The 19,453-nt window shown below is 43.2% G+C and overlaps 1 protein-coding gene across 1 annotated transcript in view; it reads left to right on the top strand.

Moving 5' to 3' along the window:
* The window catches only part of ATRN (attractin), a 147,014-nt gene that overhangs the window by 65,964 nt on the left and 61,597 nt on the right, over positions 1-19,453 (top strand). Inside the window, 10 exon segments of the mRNA XM_042811734.1 lie at positions 161-342; positions 1,908-2,124; positions 4,870-5,055; positions 5,905-6,138; positions 7,008-7,145; positions 12,576-12,669; positions 13,546-13,598; positions 14,674-14,768; positions 15,607-15,685; positions 16,091-16,248. Coding sequence (XP_042667668.1) covers positions 161-342; positions 1,908-2,124; positions 4,870-5,055; positions 5,905-6,138; positions 7,008-7,145; positions 12,576-12,669; positions 13,546-13,598; positions 14,674-14,768; positions 15,607-15,685; positions 16,091-16,248 — 1,436 coding nt within the window.

Here is a 19,453-nt window from a genome sequence, read left to right as displayed (position 1 = left end):
TCTTCTGTGTGTTACTTGTACATAAGTACTTCTGAGCGTGCCAGTGGGTCATGCTGGGTTGGATGGGGCTGTAGAGCTCATTTTGGTGGAAGATGTCTTGCAACTCAGAACACTGTGAAAGTCACCCCCACCTCAGGTTTTACTCTTTTCCTTCCTTCAGAAAATATCTGTGGAACAAACTGGCATTTGGTCAGCAACTCTTGCCTGAAAATTACAAATGCAAAGGAGAACTACGATCACGCCAAGCTGTCCTGCAGGTCCAGTGGAGCTTCGTTGGCTTCTCTGACCACCCAGAAAAAGGTGGAATTTGTTCTGAAGGAGCTGCAGAAGATGCAGTCTTCGGTGAGCACTTCTCTTTTATGTCCTCTGACTAATTAAGCTCTGGCTGTGGAGGAGTCCTTGCTGAGGCACGGTGTGCTCTCTGTGGAGCAGACATGCCTCTTAACTGAGAAGGACCGATTTTTCCTTTTGAAATTCAACATACCCTATGGGTGTTTTTGAAGTGAAATTGTAGAGAATGTAAATGGGAAAGATAAATACAAACATACACGGTGCCTCAAAGGTATTGCTTTCTGTAATGAAATCACACACACATTTCCCTTGTGGGATACATGGCTGCGAGAGGAGTGCAAGTGGTTCTCTTGTGACATCTACACAGTATTTTATAAATAAAGGTCCCTTTGGGGGCGCCGGAGGTGTTTAAAATAAAGCATTTAAAGCTATTTATTCTGCTCAGGAAAGCACTGTTTCAAATGTCAGCTTCTTAACTCTGCAGACCTGCTTGGCTTATTGGGAGTTATTTACGTTTGATTTAGTGGCAGGTGCTTTGCTGTCTGAGCCAGTGAGGAGTGAGTTGGAATTCATCCATCCTCAAGCAGCAGGAAAATAAATATTGTTTTTTTCCAGCCACTTGCAGAAGTGCAGAGGTATTTGGGGCAGGTTGTGTGAGGGGTGCTTGAACCATAGCAAAGTGTGGTGCTCTGAGGCTCTGAAATCTTGGTCTGAAAGCATCAGCTTTCTTCATCCTGGGTCTCAGGGCTGGCAAGAGGTTTTTATAGGAAAGACTAGACTGGAGGCAGTAGGATTGGTGCTTCTCAGACAGGAGCACACTTCAGTATTGAAGAGAAATATTGCCCTGTTGAAACGAGCTTTTCCTGCTTTGATTCCCTGTGTGAATTTTCAAGTGATGTTTCAACAAGTGTAGGGTTTTTAGAGGGGATTCAGCTGAACCAGTGTAAGGTAAGAGTCAGTTCACTTGAGGCTGCGTGTTAACTCTTAAGTGAGGAGAGGAAGCCAAGTTCTGGACACTGCAAAACAGCTCCAGGAGTGGTTAAGTATCATGTAAATTCCTAAAGATGCATTAGCAACCCTTCCTTAACAGCACTTGCTCCTTTACATTGGAGGAAAAACATTTTCCATGTACATATTATTTCCTGCTATGGTATCCTTTAAAATGTGAGCCCTAGGAATGGAAATACTAGCCCTTTTAGTTGGTATTAAGTGGTCAAAATGTGGGTAATGGTTTTGCTGAGGGACAGCTGTAGTAAAGAAGAGCTGTAAAGCAGGTGCACTTCATCATTTAAGTTGTGTAGGGGACTTGCAGCTAATTTCATAATGAGCTGGTATGAGTGGCTTGTGCTCCTCCTGTTGCAGATAAATAGAAATATAGTGTAAAGAAAAAATAATAATTGCTGTTTCCAAGAGAATTTCTCTACTTCTGTAGCATTAAATTCAGATGGCACTGAGAAACACGTATCTCCTCCATGCGTTTTTGCAACACCTAATTTTTAGGTGTTTTGCAACACCTAATTTGTCGAAGTTCCTTACGAGCACTGTATGCTGATGTTTGTTTTAATACCAAAAAATAAATAAAGCTGTGTGATAACTCTCCCCCTCTGTGTTTCTAGTCCAAAGCATTGACTCCGTGGGTTGGCCTGAGGAAGATCAACGTGTCGTACTGGTGCTGGGAGGACATGTCACCCTTCACCAACACCCTGCTCCAGTGGCTCCCCGATGAACCCAGCGATGCTGGATTTTGTGGTTATCTAGCTGAGCCTTCCAGCCAGGGACTGAAGGCAGCAACGTGCATCAATGAAGTCAATGGCAGTGTCTGCGAAAGGGCAGGTAACACTGGCTCTGAGTGTACGGCCCTTAGAATCATGGAATCCTTAGAGTTGGAAAGGACCTTTAAAAGTCATCTAGTTCAGCTCCCTTGCAAGGAATGGAGACGTGCACAGCTAGGTCAGGTGCTTAGAGCCCTGTCCAGCCTGGCCTTGAATGCCTCAAGGGATGGGGCATCCACCACCTCTCTGGGCAACCTGTTCCATTGCTCACCACCCTTATTGCAGAAGATTTTTTCCTTATCCAACCTAAATATACCCTCTTTAAGCCTGAAACCATTTCTCCTTGTTCTGTCACCACAGGCAGTGCTAAAAGAGTCTGTCCCCTTCTTTCCTGGAGCTCCCTTTTAGATACTGAAGGTCTAATATTAAACGTGGAGGTTGGTGGCCCTGCATGTGGCAGGGGGGTTGGAGATTCATGATCCTTGAAGTCCCTTCCAACCCTGTCCATTCTGTGATTCTGTGATACTGAAATGCTGCTCTCAGGTCACCTTGCAGCCTTCTCTTCTCCCCCTCCTTAGGGGACAGGTTGATATGTAGATGTTTGTCCCTGAGAGTAAAAAACATCCCATTTTTTATCCCATTTGCATCATGATTTTGCCAAAGAAAAGTGGTTCTGAAAATGCGTCCTGTGTAGGTATTCCAAACAGGGATCAGAAGTTATAAATAGCTCTATGCTTACATTGCTAACTGTAAAATTCATAAAGTACATTAGAGTTTAATTATTTTTCTCTAAATTGCATACCTGATTGTGACATTTAGGTTAATTACGGTACGGAGCAATCTACTGTTGAAAAATAAATAAATAAAAGCCACTTTCCAATTGAACTCCCTTCCCTGCCCTCCCAGGCTCCATTGCCAGAGGAGGATTTTTATCAAAGTTTGAAATTAATTGGGCAAGACACTTTACAGATAGGAGAACTTTGAAAAAGAAGCTGTTGGCTTTTGGGAAAAGTCTTCTGGCTTTGTTGGAACTGCATATCTTTTTTTAAAAGTGGTTTGGTCTGTTAACTCCGCTCAGTTATTAGAGCTGATTATTTCTGAATACCAATTAGTGCCTTTTAAATTTTAGGAAAGTTGGCTTATTACATGATATTCATAAGTGAGGTACACTATTTTAAGCTGAGCATCATAGAAGCTCAGGGTACAGATTGTGAATGTGGAATCCTGACTCAGAGTTTTCTCTTTTAACTGAGAGCTTTTTGAATTGTTTTAAGCTTTCACTTGGTTTTATGGTCTGAGAGCAATCACTTAAAGCTGATGATAAAGCGTTGGATCACACCAGCAGTTCCTGACTTAGTTCTGCTTTCAGTACTAAGCTTTATGTGTGGAACCAATCAAATAACTTAAAACCCATCCCAGTGTGCTTAGTTAATCATGGGGGTTTCTTCCCTGTCTAGCACTGGCAGGCACTGCAGGGAAGTGATGGAGTCCCATCCCTGTCAGTCTTTTCCAGTTTAGATGATTCTGATTCCCAACACTTTGATTGGGTAAATAGGAAAGGAGCACATCAACAAACTTGTTGAGATAAGCAGTGTTATAAATATGATCTTTAAATTGTTTTCCGACCACTTTTGAAATCATGAGCATTCATGGATAAGCACTCATAGTAAGAGAAATGGTTTTACAGTCCTTATAGTCTGATTTTTGGGTGGTGCTGGGTGGAGCCAGGAGTTGGACACGTTGATCTTTACAGATCGCTTCCAACTTGGGATATTCATGGAATCATAAAATCACAGAATGGCCAGGGTTGGAAGGGACCTCAAGGATCATGAAGCTCCAACCCCCTGCCACACGCAGGGCCACCAACCTCCACATTTCATACCAGCCCAGGCTGCCCAGGGCTCCATCCAACCTGGCCTTGAACACCTCCAGGGATGGACGGGGCATCACAGCCTCTCTGGGCAGCTGTTCCAGCACCTCACCACTCTCATAGTAAAGAACTTCTCCCTGATATCCAACCCAGATCTTCCCTGCCTCAACTTCAAACCATTTCCCCTTGTCCTACTGTTATCTACCCTTTCACAGAGTTGGCTCCCCTCCTGTCTGTAGGCTCCATTTAGGTACTGAAAGGCTGCAATGAGGTCTCTCAAAAGCCTTCTCTTCTCCATGCTGAACAAGCCCAGCTCCGTCAGCCTGCCTTCTTAGGGGAGGTGCTCCAGTCCCCTGATCATCTTTGTGGCGCTCCTCTGGACCTTCTCCAACAGCCCCCTGTCTTTTCTGTTTTTGGGGCTCCAGACCTGAGTGCAATACTGAGGCCTCCCAAGAGCAGAGTACAGGGGGACGATCAGCTCCCTGTCCCTGCTGGCCACCCCTTTTACCAATGTATTAAATATCTCATGGACTCATAGAACCATTCAGGTTGGAAAAAACCTCTAAGATCAAGTCCAGCCATTAAAGCATCCCCTCCATGCCTGCTAACCCATGTCCCTCAGTGCCACCTTTACCCTTTTCTTGTACACCTGCAGGGACAGTGACTCCACCACCTCCCTGGGCAGCCAGTTCCAATACCTCACCATTCTTTCAAAGAAGAAATTTCTCTTAATATCCATCCTGAACCCTCCATGGCTCAACATAAGCCCATTAAATGCCGTTGCATATTGTCACACTGAGTTCTACCACCAAGACACTACCAAAGAAATATGTCACCTTTACGATGCTGAACTATTTTCCAGTCTTCATAACCTACTTTAGGGGTTTGTTACCTATGGGTTTTTGGCTCACAGCTGACCTTTACCTCCTCCCACAGCCAACCACAGCGCCAAGCAGTGCCGCACGCCCTGCGCCCTGCGCACCATGTGTGGTGAGTGCACGAGTGGCAGCTCTGAGTGCATGTGGTGCAGCAACATGAAGCAGTGTGTGGACTCCAATGCCTACGTGGCCTCCTTCCCCTACGGGCAGTGCATGGAGTGGTACACCATGAGCAGCTGTCCACGTGAGTCCTTGCTTTTGCTTCCAAATGGGTGGGAGAGGTCTGGTGTTGGCCAACAGCTCTGATCGTTGGGTATCCTGTACCACTGTGTTCATGGAGGTCACAGCCCTGGGAGCTTGGTGTGTGCAGCTCAGTCTTACAGAATCCTCTGTGTCGTGTAAAGAGTTGAAGAGAATTGGGGTCTGATAAGGACACTATCAAATAAACTCAATGGCGGATGGTCTTCAATGGCAGATAGTCTGGGCTTTCAAATAATGAAATCTCAAATTTCTTTTTCAGTGCTTGCTTCATTATTTGAATTCTTACCCTTCCAATTAAAACTCTTACACGATTTCATGTGATTAACTTCTGTTTGCATCTCTTCTGTATCTTCCATGTGGAATCATGAAATCCAAAGGATGGTTTACATATATGCTCTGATTTATTGCATATCCCACAGTAGAAATTTTGTGTTTAAAATAATTTTCTTTTCTTTGTTGTTTCTTTTGCTTTGGGATAACTCATTTCTAGTTTGAGGATCAGGCAGAGATGGTCTCTAGCTGGGAACCCTCAGCTCTGATTTCAGTGTGTGCTATTTAATGGTTAGATAGGCCTTATGTTGGTTGTTTCCTACCTTATGTTCCATTGTTTCCTAATTCACTGCTTGGTTCAACCTTTGTTAATTAAGATTCTAAAATAAATATTCTGATAGAAATGAGAATTGATACCTCTTGCTCTGCATATCAGAATAAATATTTACAGGCTTTGGGGAGAAAATTACTCTAAGTCACAAAAGGGCTCTCCTTAATCATTGCCTTTTTTTTGAGACCGTGACTTATGTCACAATTTGATTTTATTTCATCTTTTTAATAGCTGAAAACTGCTCAGGCTACTGCACGTGCTCTCACTGCCTGGAGCAGCCTGGCTGTGGTTGGTGCACGGATCCCAGCAACACTGGCAAGGGGAAATGCATTGATGGCTCCTACCGAGGTGCACTCAAGATGCCAACCCCATCTGCAACAGGAAAACAAAGCTTGGAGCCTGTCCTTAATGTCAGCATGTGTGCTGGAGAGCACAGTTACAACTGGTCCTTTATCCAGTGTCCAGGTAAGTGGGTGAAGTGTAGCAGAGTTAAATGCAGGGTGAGCAGCTTCATACCTGTTAATGGAAGGAAGAGGAGAGCTTGGAAGACACAAAAAGGAACACAGTTTGAGATGGGAAGAGTTGATCTATCTCCAGAACAGCTGCAGAGGTTTGCTACCTGAAGACCTGCCTTCAAGAAATGTGCAGATGTGGCACTTAAGGATATAAAGTTATAAAATGGCCTGGATTGGAAAGCATCTCAAAGATCATCTAGTCCCAACCCCCAGTGGTTGGATGTGGTTTAGTGAACGTGATGGGGATGGGTTGGTGTTGGACTTGATGATCTTAGAGATCTTTTCCAACCTTAATGATTCTGTCATTTAATTTTTTTCCCTAATCCACGCGTTGTTCTTGCAAGAATTTTCCCTTTCTTCGAACCTTTACTGAGTTTTTAGCTTTTATTTACATATTCATTTTAAGGTTTCTTAAAAAGAAAGACGAGTCTTTCTTTGACAGTTGATTTAGCTATTAGTAATGCTTAGGGAGATGCTGAAATAATGTTTTTGACACTAAGTACATAGAACAAAATTACTGAATTGCTGTTGAAACCTCTCTTCCCCATTCATCCTTGTAAACCCATCCCTCTATCTACTTCCATTTCCATCCATCCAATATTCACAGTAGTGATTTAGAGTTCAGTTTTCTGTTTGCTGCTTTAAATTTCAGGTTTTCTGTGCACTCTTCTCTTTGAGTTTATGTATCTCTAGCAAGACTGCAAGAACCTCTTCGAAAGTTGGGTGAAGTGGTTTCTTTCAGCCTCTCCAGAAGTCACAGACTGCTGTGTGCAGGGCTGCCTTTGAGCACAGATACTCATCCTTTTCTGTTTTCTGCAGCCTGCCAGTGCAATGGGCACAGTAAGTGCATAAATGAAAGCATCTGTGAGAAGTGTGAAAATCTGACAACTGGCAAACACTGTGAAACTTGTATCTCTGGCTACTATGGTGATCCTACTAATGGAGGAACATGCCAGCGTAAGTGATGCCTGAATTCTTCCTTTGCTGAATGCTATGGTGTTTTATTGCTCTTTACTCATTCCTCTTCTATCTTAACTGAAATTGTATCCCAATAATACATTTCTTTCCTGCAGGCAAGGCACCATCCTTGCTTCTTTGCATCCAAGATGCAGAAATGGCTTGATGAAGTTCTTTGACTGGTGTTGCACAAGATTAAAATGATTTTCCCCTCCTTTGTACATTTCGAATGACCACACTGAAAAATGAGTTAGCTTTGGTGTTTGACAATCCTGTTTTGAAAAGAAATGGTGTTAATCCCAATGTCTTGGACAAATTTCCGCTTATCTCAGTTCCACTTTCTATTACATTTGCTTAATGTGTTGTGCATTTATTATTATGAATGCCTGCTTCATAAAAGGATTGCCGTATTTCACTGAGGGGTTGGCTGGGTTTCAGGTGAGGATTAAGTGATCTCTGTTAAAATTGTGTTTTAAGTTTGTAACATGCTTTCGGTCTCTTTGGCACAAAGTGATTTTTCAGTTGTGTAAGATCCAGTTAACAAAAATGGAAAGAATTCTTTCTTGAAGGACCCGTACAGTTTCCTTCAGTAATACTGAGAAATAAACTTGTGAGATTTGGAGCTCTGTCCTCAAACCTTTCAACGACATTCAGAAGTTGTGTAGTGCTGTAGCTTGGGGACACCAGTTGTAAACCAACATCCAGCTGTGGTTGAGGATATGCAGATGAAAGAGAGGATGCTTCTTGCTCCAAGGAGCTTTAATGGAATGCAGTTAGGTGGAGTAATTATAATATGACACAGTGATGGAAAGAGTAGAGCATAAATTGCATTGTTGGGGGTGAGAGTTGTATCAGCAGTTCTGTGAAATGAACGTGAGTGGTTTGTAGGCACCCTGGAAGATGTAAGTGAAGGTCATTAATGAAGGGACACTGAGGACTTCAGGTTGCTCCTTCCAAATATGGAGGCAATCCAGGGGAAAAAGAAACATTTGGAAATCTGTCTAATTATGTTTGCTGGAAGCAGCATCATCTTTTTTGGGGAAGATGAGAGTCAGCAGCTGGAGAATGCATGGAGGCCCTCAAGTCCAAACTGAATGGGGCTGTGAGCAACCTGGTCTAGTGGGAGGAGTATGCCTATAGCAGAGGGTTGGAGCTAGATGATCTTAAAGGCCTCATCCAACCCAAACCATTCTGTGATTCCATGATATGAAATTGTGACGGGCAGCACAGTGCTCCTGGTACAAAGGAGAAAGTGCATGTTTGACACTTTTATTTTACAGTGTTATCTGCAAGATTAAATGCCGCTGATATTCTTAAATCCGTTTTGCATGAATAAATTGAGGCAGAGCTCAATGTACAATCCTGCTCTGAGCATTCAGATTTAATCGTTGCATCACAGCGTGCCTTTCTGTATTTGCTGCATTTCTGTGCTTGTGAAAACTCAAGAGTAAGTTACTTTAGACTCTTCTGTGTGAGGATTGTCCAAAAATAGTTTCTTGTCGAGATAATGTATGATAGACTGAAGTCAGCCAGATGCCTGACAGAGAAATTAGAAAATGTGTTGAGAGACTTTGGAGCAGCATTCATTCGCTATCTGATGAAACTGGTAGCTCATGTCAGAAGTGCTTTGCTCTCAAGTGCTTTGGGCCCAGGTTTTTAATTTGCTGTGATTTAATGCTGTTTGCTGTGATGGTAAAAGAACGAGGGAAGCAGGAGGGTGGGCAGCAAGATCTGTGTGGGACAGAGGAGGTAAAGCGAGAGGAAATCGTCATATCTGATGCAGCCAGAATGATTGCTGTTAACTTGGAAGTTTTGCTCCATGAAAAGGATTCTGGAGGGGAATGCTTCGCATGAGGATCAGCTGATGGACAGGGGAGCAAACTCCTGCTTTCTCTCTCGTTTAAGCTGCCATCTCTCCTTCTTTTCCCATTAGTGATGTGCTGATCCCACTCTTCTTGGGCGTGGGTGTGCAGTGCTGTGTGCTTCTCTATTTGGGAGAAAAAAAATCATGAACTAATACAATTATACAATCATATCAAAAACCAGATGATCGTTATGGTCTTCTTCAACCCAGGCCATTGTATGATTCTGTGATTTGAGAGCCCGTGGTCACATCTGTTCTGGAGACAGTTGTTGACAGAATCATGGAATCATAACCAGGGTGGGAAGGAGCCTCAAGGATCATGATGCTCCAACCCCCACACCTCAGGAGGAGCCACCAACCTCCACATTTCATAGCAGCCCAGGCTGCCCAGGGCTCCATCCAACCTGGCCTTGAACACCTCCAGGGATGGACGGGGCATCCACAGCCTCTCTGGGCAGCTGTTCCAGCACCTCACCACTCTCTCTGTCAAGAACTTCCCCCTCACATCCAACTTCAATCTTCCCTCCTTCAACTTCAAACCATTTCCTCTTGTCCTGCAGTTATCTACCTTTTCACAGAGTTGAAATACCATCTCAATGAGCAGGCATTGAACACTTAGTGTGAGTTCAATCCAGGGGTCATAAATATCCCCAAAATGTCAAATATGCAGTACTGGTGAAACATGGGTGGGACTATTTTCAATTCTGATGAGATATCAGGAGGCTGAGTGACGCCGTAGGGTCAGTAGTAGCCTTTCAAACATGTAAGGCTGTGCAGAGCGAAAAGCAACAGAGGAAGAGGAATAAGAGTGAATAGAACCAGATGCCTTTTCCTGCTGCTCTGTTCCACCAGGGCAAGTGAACTTTGCTATCTCACTTGTGTTTAAGAATTGTTAGCAAACTGCTGTTACCTCTGAAGGAATTGTTTGCGTATCATCACAGGCTTTGGTGTTTGCAGAGCTGGGCAGATAATAACGAAGCGGCAGGCAAATCACTGCTCAGCAGTTGCTTTTAGGAAGTGCCCAACGTAGAGCAACGTTAATCAGGAAGGGCAGGAATTGCAGTACATCAAATGTAAAAATAGCTGCAAGGTGCTTCCACTGCATTCAGGATTTTTTGAAATTTCTGATTAAAGTTTCCCGTGCAAATATGCTGGCGGTAGATAAGGAAGTTATTTGCAAGAGAAGGGAAGGTGCTATTGTGCCAGCAATCAGATTGCTGCTGCGACAGCGCTTCCACGTGCATCTGCCAGGCGTTTGCTGGTGGCACAGTGGTATCTGTTCCCTCTGGGTGCATGGGAACAGAAGCACTTGTCATGGGGAGGTCGGTCAGATGGTGGTTGCCATAGGGGTGCTGAAGCATCCCAAAGGCAGGAGGAGGTGATGTGATCCTGTTGACCATCACTGGATGAGTCAGAGACTTAGGGATTGTGAAGAAGGTGGAAAGAGGCTTGCTGCAAAGCAGGTCAGGTTCATTGTTAGGATTGCACAATCCAAGAGCCATTTTCAGCAATTGTGACATTCTGCTTTGCACTGGGGAGGACACATCTGGAGCACTGCACCCAGTGTTGGGCTTCCCAGCTCCAGGCAGACAGGGAACTGCTGGGAGAGTCCAGCAGGTGGCTGCAGAGCTGGTGGGAGACTGGAGCACCTCCTGATGGGGGTGGATTGAGAGCTTTTGGCTGTTCACCTGGAGAAGAGAAGGCTGAGAGGGATCTGAGCAGTGCAAAAGTCAACTGGATAAGGCCAGGATCTTTTTGGTGATGCCCAGTGAGAGGACAAGAGGGCACAAACAAGAACACACAAAATCCATCTGAACATGAGAAAGAACTTCTTGCCTTTGATGGTTGCTGCCCAGAGAGGTGTTTTAGTCACTTTTTTTAGAGATACCCAAACCCACCTGGATGCTTTCCTATGCAACCTGCTGTAGGGAACTGCTTTAGGGGGGTTGGACTGGGGGATTTCCAGAGGTCCCTTCCAACCCCTATGGTTCTGTAGTCCAACAAGGTTTCCTAGTGTGTTTTGTTAATAGTTTGTTTCCAACCTCTTTATGTCCTGAAAAGTCAGGAGAAAATCTCCCTTCCCTGTGCATCTTCCAGTCCTTTACTGAATGATCTCTAGTAATGGGACTCGTAGGAAAATGTGTGAATAGGGCTGTTGTTCCAAATAGACATGTTGGGATGCTAAATCTAGCCATAATTTTGTGACTAATGAGTGAGGAAGGACCAAGTGTTAATGCTCAACATGCTGTTGTCTGCATCTAAACAACACATAGCTTGGAACTTCTCCTTATTTTTACATGCATTATTGTTGAATATTGAACAAATTTCACTCAGCTTATGTATTGCAAGGCAGAAGGAAGTAGAAGACATACTCAGTACTATTAAGAATTATTATTTTTTCTAGTGCCACTAATGAGAAGTGTGTTTGCTTCACGGAATACAGTGATTTTGTCAGATCTTCACTCGTCCACTTGCTTCCACAATAGCCCTTTGTGCCTCTTGCTATTTTGTTCCGTGGTGCTGCTAGGAAACCACTCATCCACAGATGAGAAGCACAATTAAGCATCTGTGATACAATAGAGCTTCCCTTACATGCCAATACAAAGGAGGCATCAAAAGGATTCATAAAATAAGGTCCAAGGTGGGCAAGAATATTCGGGATGGGGACTTCATCTGAGAACCTGCTGGTACATTGTGGCACGTGCCTTGAAGTGCCTTGACGCCATCCTTTAAACCATGCAATTTCAGCAAGCTCAGAGAGCACAAACGAGGGATCTTTTCTTTATGTCCTTTTCCCACTTCTCACAGCTCCAGGTGCACACATCTTCCTGGCCATCACCAGAACAAACTCTGAAAGGCACCCACGGTCTGGGAGGAGTTCTTAGATCCGTTATTCTGACTACGATTGAAGTTGACTTCAATGACGACTTCTTTTGTTTCATTTTTGCTCGTATCTCCTCTGCTTCTGTGCAAACAAAGCTTTCAGAGTGTGTCAGCACGAGTGTTTCGTTGGAGGCATATCCACCATCTGCTGTGGGACACACAGCCATCTTAAACTGTATTGGAGTTTGCCCCCCGAAGTACTCAAAGCACAGGCACCAAAGATCTCACACACTGCAGATGCACTTCCTTTAATTCTCTCAACAGCAGATTTATTTCTTACAGAAGCCCCGAAAGCACCGGGAGCTTTGCTTTGCTAGCAGAGAATAGAGATCACTGTTTTCTCTTGGGTTTTGAGTTTAAATGAAATGTGTTAGCGAGCCCCAAATAATTTGAAACTCTGCCTTTTTCCTACCCGTTATGATATCCCTTGTGCTATCTGGCAACACGAGAGGAAGTTAAATAGATTTTGGAGGCTGAAGGGAAGCATTCAGATTGTGGTTTCATACAAAACGTCGTCCCTGGAACCATTCTGTCATCTGGTTCTATTTTTAACAGCCCTGAGAAACCAGAGAGCACCCAAAGAGTTTTTGTGTACACGTTAATTGTTGACTTATCACCATTTGGATCTAATTGCTTATGAAATGTGTTTTGCTTTGTTCAACCTTGCACCCTTTTCCCACCAGCTTGCAAGTGCAATGGCCATGCCTCCGTCTGCAACACCAACACGGGGAAGTGTTTCTGCACCACCAAGGGAATCAAAGGAGATGAGTGTCAACTGTGAGTTCCTTTCACTTTGTTGTTCAGAAGGGCCGTGCTCACACTGGCACAGAGCCCCCATGTGCTTTAATGACTGTATTTATGATGTCTGTGCCCATCTCTTCCTGCTGACAGTTGACTAAATCCATTGGCTGTGCAGCCAGCTGTGCTTCCCCTGGGGAAAAGCAGGAACAAAACGATTGCCTGGAGATTTCCATTTTAACGTTTCCATTGGGGATGTTGTGCAGAATGGATGGGAGGAAAAATGATGCCCCCACCCCATAGGATGTGCACACCGTTTTGCTTCATCCTTAGCTTGATCTTTCTAATTGGGTTGATTTTCACTTTCTCTTCTGGGGGAATATAAATATGTCTGAAATAAGACTTCGACACTGGGGCATTTTAATGGAGCTGTTTCAGAGCAACGAATTTGCTGGAGGTTTCTCTGCAGCACAACAGAAATGCTTTTAGTGTAACGTTAGTGGAAGTAATTTCATTTCAAATAATTTCATTGGCGGGTTTATTTTTAAAGCACTACATTAGCAAACATGTGGAGGACTGGATCCTGAAACGGTCATAAATGCAAATGGAAACTTCAGATTTTGACTACAGTAATACAGGTCCATCCATTGCAAAGAGCTATTAAACACATTCCAAGTGAATACAAAGTTAGTTTCCTTAATTTTGTATTTTAGTTTAATTCCGTTCTAGTTTGTTTTGCAGGGATCTGGCAGATTTGGGTAATTTCTTCAGCAGTTCAGTACAGCTCAGACGTATTTTTTACTTTTAATTGCATGGTGTTATTGGAACAGGTGTGTTTTCTGATTTTCAGCATTTGGGTATAAATAGAACTGGGGAAAAAAAATAAATAACCTTCAAAACATTTGTTTTCTTTAGGTGCGAAGTCGAAAACCGGTATCAGGGAAATCCACTTAAAGGAACGTGTTACTGTGAGTACAGTTGGGATTGTGTTTGTAGATAACAAATGTTTGACATTTAAAATATCCTGTTTAAAACTCACTCACCACAGATCAGCTCACAGTCCCAGAGATTAAGGCCGAGGCTAGAAAATGCTCTTTTAGAACTCCTGCTTTCACTGAAGAAAATCAATGCGCTCTTCTTGATGCCTCTATTGGACTTTCACAGCAAATCTTTGAAAATTTCTCACGTGACATTCAGATGAATGGTGGTTTTCTGGAAAATACTTGGAAATGTACACCTAACAAGTCAACATCAGAGCAGGTCTGCAGATTTTTTGTTAGTGGAACACACTGTTTTTTATTTATTTTATTCCATGTTAGAGTGTGTAAAGCTTCAAAATCCCCACGTTTCCTCTGAAATGAACAGTTGGATTCCTGTGCAGCTCCAGGATACTTTGCCAAGGTTCAGATTGCCTAAGGGAAACTCTCCAGCTTCTATTTGCAAATATTAATGATCAGCACATTGGCAGGCAAGGAGAGATATCATTTTAAATTACATAAAGGTACGATCTCGAGCAGTGTTTTTGTGAGACACAGAAGTTGCCAACGTGCCATATTTAACAAATTGAAATTCCATTTGTGTTGCAAAGCAAGGATGCGACAGCAGCTCGTGACAGTCACTTTGCAAGGGTAACTCACCACGCTGATGCAATTAGCACCAAGCTGGTAAAGTGAGCAAAAAGAAAAGTCAGAAATGCACGACTCTCACCAGAGCAACTCTGTGCTGGTCAGTTTGAGTCCCACCAGGTTCTCTTCTTGCATGGAAATTTCTATTTAGTGCTTTGTCAAAGTTGAAGATAGACATTGGAGGGTTGCCTAGCTCGTGTCTACCCAACAGAGGGTCCTAGGAGGCATTAAGAGGAAAATAATAACAAGAGTTTGCCCCTTTTGTGTGAAATCACAGTGGTTGGACTCGTTCATATCAGCATAGTGACTCCTAGGTGTTCTCTTGTGCTGGATGTGCCTTAGTAATATTATGCTTTTCTTTGTGGAAGTTTGTTCTGTTCCAAGACCTGCAGTAACTTGCTGTATGCATTCCTTACAGATACTCTTCTCATTGACTACCAGTTCACCTTTAGCCTTTCTCAAGAGGACGATCGCTATTACACAGCAATCAACTTTGTAGCAACACCTGAAGAGGTAAACTTTCTACTTTCTCCTGAAATATGGAGTCACAGAATGGGGACTGGAAGGGATCTTTAAGATCATCTCGTTCCAATCCCTCTGCTGTAGGCAGGAACACCTCCCTCTAGACCAGGTTGCTCACAGCCCCATCCAGACTGGCCTTGAATGCATACAGGGAGGAAGCATCCACAAGCTCTCTGGGCAACCTGTTCCAGTGTATCACCACCTTCACAGTGAAGAATTTCCTCCTAATGCCTAGTCTACATCTACCCTCTTCCAGTTTAAAGTCATTTACCCTCTTCCTATCACCAAATATCATCCTTTGGCTGTGTGTTTGTTTTCCATGGCCATAGAAAAAAAATATATATATACTGTTGCAGTACTGGGAGTCTCCAGCTGTAGTCTCCTCAGTGTGCCCAGTTCCACAAAGTTGCACGAGAGCTGTGCTTGGCCATGAAATTTGAAATAGTCATGGGAAAATTTCATACGAGCCACAGTCGGTTTGTTACGGTTGTTTAAACAGCTGCTGAGCAATTCTAGCTCTGCTTGTTGCTCAGCCCATACCTCGTATCTCTATTCTTCTTGTTTCGTTTCATGCACATGACTTGTTTTGTTCTTTATTACGTTCTCCTTGGGGAGGAAAGTACTGCTTTCAGAAATTGGAAGTAGTTCTGCAGGCTGTCGTTTGCTTAATGTGATGATACTTGATGTGTTTGCTTCGTATGAATAACAAACTCCAAGTTATTTTTCAGTGAGGATTTGCTAGGAAACAGTGCAGTGAAATTGCTCCTCTTAAAAACTGTGGGTATTTCTGTTGATCTGTATTTTGTTGGGTTTTTTTTTTCTCCTCTAGCAAAACAGAGACCTGGATATGTTTATCAACGCATCGAAAAACTTCAACCTCAATATTACTTGGGCAACAAGCTTTGCAGGTAAAATTGGAAGTGATCTAAGTTGTTTGGTAGCTTGCTTCAGTTACCAGTTTTTGACACATGCAAATTTTGTCTTGGAAACATCTGCTTTAACCTGTGAACTCGCTGTGTGACGTTCTTTAATGCTGTGCCTTCGGGGCAGGAGTAAAATGTTAAAAAGAGGTATATTTTTCCATCTTAATAGTGTGTTTTGGGAACAGCAGAGGAGAGCTAATTTAATTTTTAGTAATGCAATATTCTGGCATACAGTGGTTTTGATAGCACAGAGCAGCTTAACGTGGTCGTGTTTAGATGAATAGTGAATTTTAGAGCATTAGGATTCTGGGTGATTGGCCCTTTTTATGTGTCATTTGAAACATGCACTGAAACGTGGTTTTTTTGTTACTTCTTAACATCTGAAAACAGCTGGCACGCAGGCTGGGGAGGAGATTCCTGTTGTTTCAAGAACAAATATAAAGGAATACAAGGACAGCTTCTCCAACGAGAAGTTTGATTTCCGCAACAATCCAAACATCACCTTCTTTGTCTACGTCAGCAACTTCACCTGGCCAATAAAGATACAGGTAGGAGCTCTTTGCCTGTGTGCAATTATTCCTATGTACTTGCCCTTTCTCATGAGCAATGTGGCAATTCAGCTGTGCTGCATGCTGTCCAAGCCGAAGCAGCTCTTGGTGTAATCCTGCAGCAGACTTCTTCTGTTCCTGATTAAGAGCACAAGGGTCGTGTTGTCTGCTATTACCTCAGCCCAATGGGTCTGAAAATGGGCTGTGAAATCAAGTGGGATGCTCGTTTATTTACTGAGCTATGCTCTATTAAGGGCTTTGACTTTAAAGGTGCGGATATGGATTCTGAGGAAAGCAAACGAAGAGTCATAGCCACAAAACCAAGCCTGGAATGAGAGAACAGAGGAAATGTTCTTAGTGTCTCTTTTTAACATCATGTTCTTTAAAGGCTCCGCTGGAGGGCCATCCCTCTTTCTCCTCATGCTGCCAAAGACCGGTGGTACCTGCAGAAGAAGGTGATGCTCATTCTTCCCCTTAATGCAGTGCAGTCAGTTAACACACATTGCCTTAGGTGTCAGGCTGTCTGTGGTGATAATGCTAATGCTGCACAAGCAGTGGATGAAGCTCAGTGGATCATGAAAATGCTTGTAGATCACAGAGTGCAGTCACAGGCACTCTACAACTGCTGCTGCAGCTAATAATTCAGGGCAGCCTCGGGCACCTGCTTGCTCTGGGCTAATTCAGGTATCAACACAGTGTGCTCGGAGTGATAGGGGGTCCCTGTGAAGGACAAAGCTATTGCTGGGTCTGGAACAGAGATCACAAACAAGGCTCTATGTGTTTGGTTAATGCCTTTTTAAAGAAACTCGGTCAAATTGTAGGGGATCAAAATCATCCTTCTCCACCCTTATTCAGCCAGTGAAATCAGTTACTAAGTGAAAGCTGGAAGCTCCACGTGGATTTGCATGGTATTTTAGACACAATTATTGCACAAACTCATCGTTGGCATCAGTTGTTGCACAAAGTCACCATTGGCATCGCTTCCAACAAAGACAACACATGTTACCATGTTGAGTAAAGAGGTGAGGTTCACTTGAGGAGATGGCATTAAGCTGTGCTGATATTTTTCAAGTTTTTTGTTCTGTAATTTTTTGAAAATATTAAGAATACTTGTGAAAGGTCCACATCACCTTCTTGTAAAGATGGCAGTGTTTAAACGCTTTGGAGACTGTGGTGTTATTTAGAAAACAGTAAATTTGATCCCCTGACTTTGGATTGAGTTTGGTTCCTTTCAATATTGCTTACAATATTGATAAATATTATCTAGTTTCTGCTTTATAGATTGATAAAGCCCTGAGTTTTAGATGTGAATGAGTTTGGAGAGCTGCAAGTTTGTCACTGGCTGCAGAAGCAGCAAATAGTAAAGCTGATTGTTTCCATTACGGATTAGAATTGCTCTCAGGACAGTCCTGTGTACAAAGCTGGGCACTTGCTCTATGGCTGATGTAAGTTTTCAAGCTTCTCTTTTATCACATTGGTAATTGCAGGTGTCAGGAAGAAATACGTGATTTATTTTCCAACTTACAAGTTGACTGATACAGATGTTGACTGTTGGCCTTCCATAATGAGTGCTGGACTGTAGCTTACAATGAATTATTTAGTTTGCTATTTCTGAACACAGTGCTGTGTGTGAGCACTTGTAGGTCTTTAAGAACAGGGCTGTTCCTGTTCCTTAAGCTTCACTGTGATCAGTCTGGTCTCCCCCCTACCTGTGCTTACAGTTTTGGTCAGCCTCATTCAATGTTATGTGGCTCAGCTCCCACCATTTCTTTGTGCAGCGATGCTTCTGTGTCTTTAATGGATTTTTCTAGGTCCTTTTATGGCTGTAACTTGTGTTCTTCCTTCTCATGCCTTCAGTGGTTAATAGTCCTTATTCATTTTAACATGGCCTAATATACTCAGCTCCTTCACATCCTTTATTTCCAACTGATGAGCTCCCTGACTGGATGGAGAACATTCTTCTCCATCCTTAATAGCATCATAAAACGTTATCCTGCTGCTGTTACTGCATAACATTGCCAGTCCTGAAGATCATCTAGATTTTCTTCAGTATTATTCTTTCCTATTTACTGACAATCCCCTTCAACTTTGTCAGCAGAACATTCTTAACACACTTTGTCTGGGGTCTGCTGTTAATAAATATATTATTCAAAGCTTGTCCAACTCAATCCTTGAACTAATTTCTGCCCACCATCTTTATCTTACCCAGGAATTTCCAGTGCAGCCTCGTACTGAAAGCCATAATGAAATTAGGTGATGGCTTTAAGCTGTGCCAGGGGAGATTCAAGATGGATATTGGGAAACATTTATTCTCTGAAAGAGTGGTCAGGCAGTGGCACAGCTGCCCAGGGGGTGGTGGGATCACTGTCCCTCTGGGTGTTCCAAAACCACGGGGATGTGGCAGTGAGGGCTGTAGTCATGGTGGGGGTGGATGGGTTGGGGTTGGACATTGTGATCTCAGTGGTCTTTTCCAATTAATGATTCTCTGATTCTATGTAACTTGCATTCTTTGAGCTGCACTTCCTAGGTCTATACAGTGTTTTTACAGGCAGAAGGCATTGGGTCGGCAGAACACAGTTCACCACTGCCAACTCTTGACATGTTCCAGTTTTTGTTCTTCAGTTATTGCTTTCAAACAACCTTGCATGCTGTGGGAATGGGATATCAGGATTCTCTCTCCTCCTCTAAACACACTTCACGTTTTCTGTAGCCCCATGCTTGGCTCTGACCACCTTGTTACCATTCCTTTTGGAGTGCAGGGATGAATGCTGTCTGCTTTCACTGACTTTGACCATAGGAAAACATTTGTGTCTTGTATCCATCTCATTCTCTGTTTATAAGCTCATTCCCGTTAGGTGCTTGGCCTTGCCGCCCATGTTCGCTGTCCTTGTCCTTAATGAATGCTCTAATTCAATTGTAAGATTGTAGCTGATTGATTTTAGCCTCCTGCCTATCCTTATAGCATACCCTCACCTCCTTCCCTTTATATTTTCCTTTTCTTACACGACTGAAGCATCTCTCCCCATTTTGTTTGTAAGTTGCTGAGGTCTAGCACAGCTTGACATTCAGCAGTTCCTGTTTTATCTCTGTACCACTCACAGCTTCTAAGACATTGCTAATGAATCCCATCCACTCTGTAGTTTGTGGATTCTTTAATTGTTCTTAATGTCCTCTTAGAGGTCAGTTCTCAGTTAGTTTTCAAATA

This window comes from Centrocercus urophasianus, unplaced genomic scaffold, assembly GCF_019232065.1.
Source record: "Centrocercus urophasianus isolate 14NV4802_14NV808 unplaced genomic scaffold, USGS_Curo_1.0 seq_13, whole genome shotgun sequence".
Classification (NCBI taxonomy): domain Eukaryota; kingdom Metazoa; phylum Chordata; class Aves; order Galliformes; family Phasianidae; genus Centrocercus; species Centrocercus urophasianus.
The sequence above is the reverse complement of the archived record's forward strand: the minus strand, read 5'-3'. Positions and strand labels throughout refer to the sequence as shown.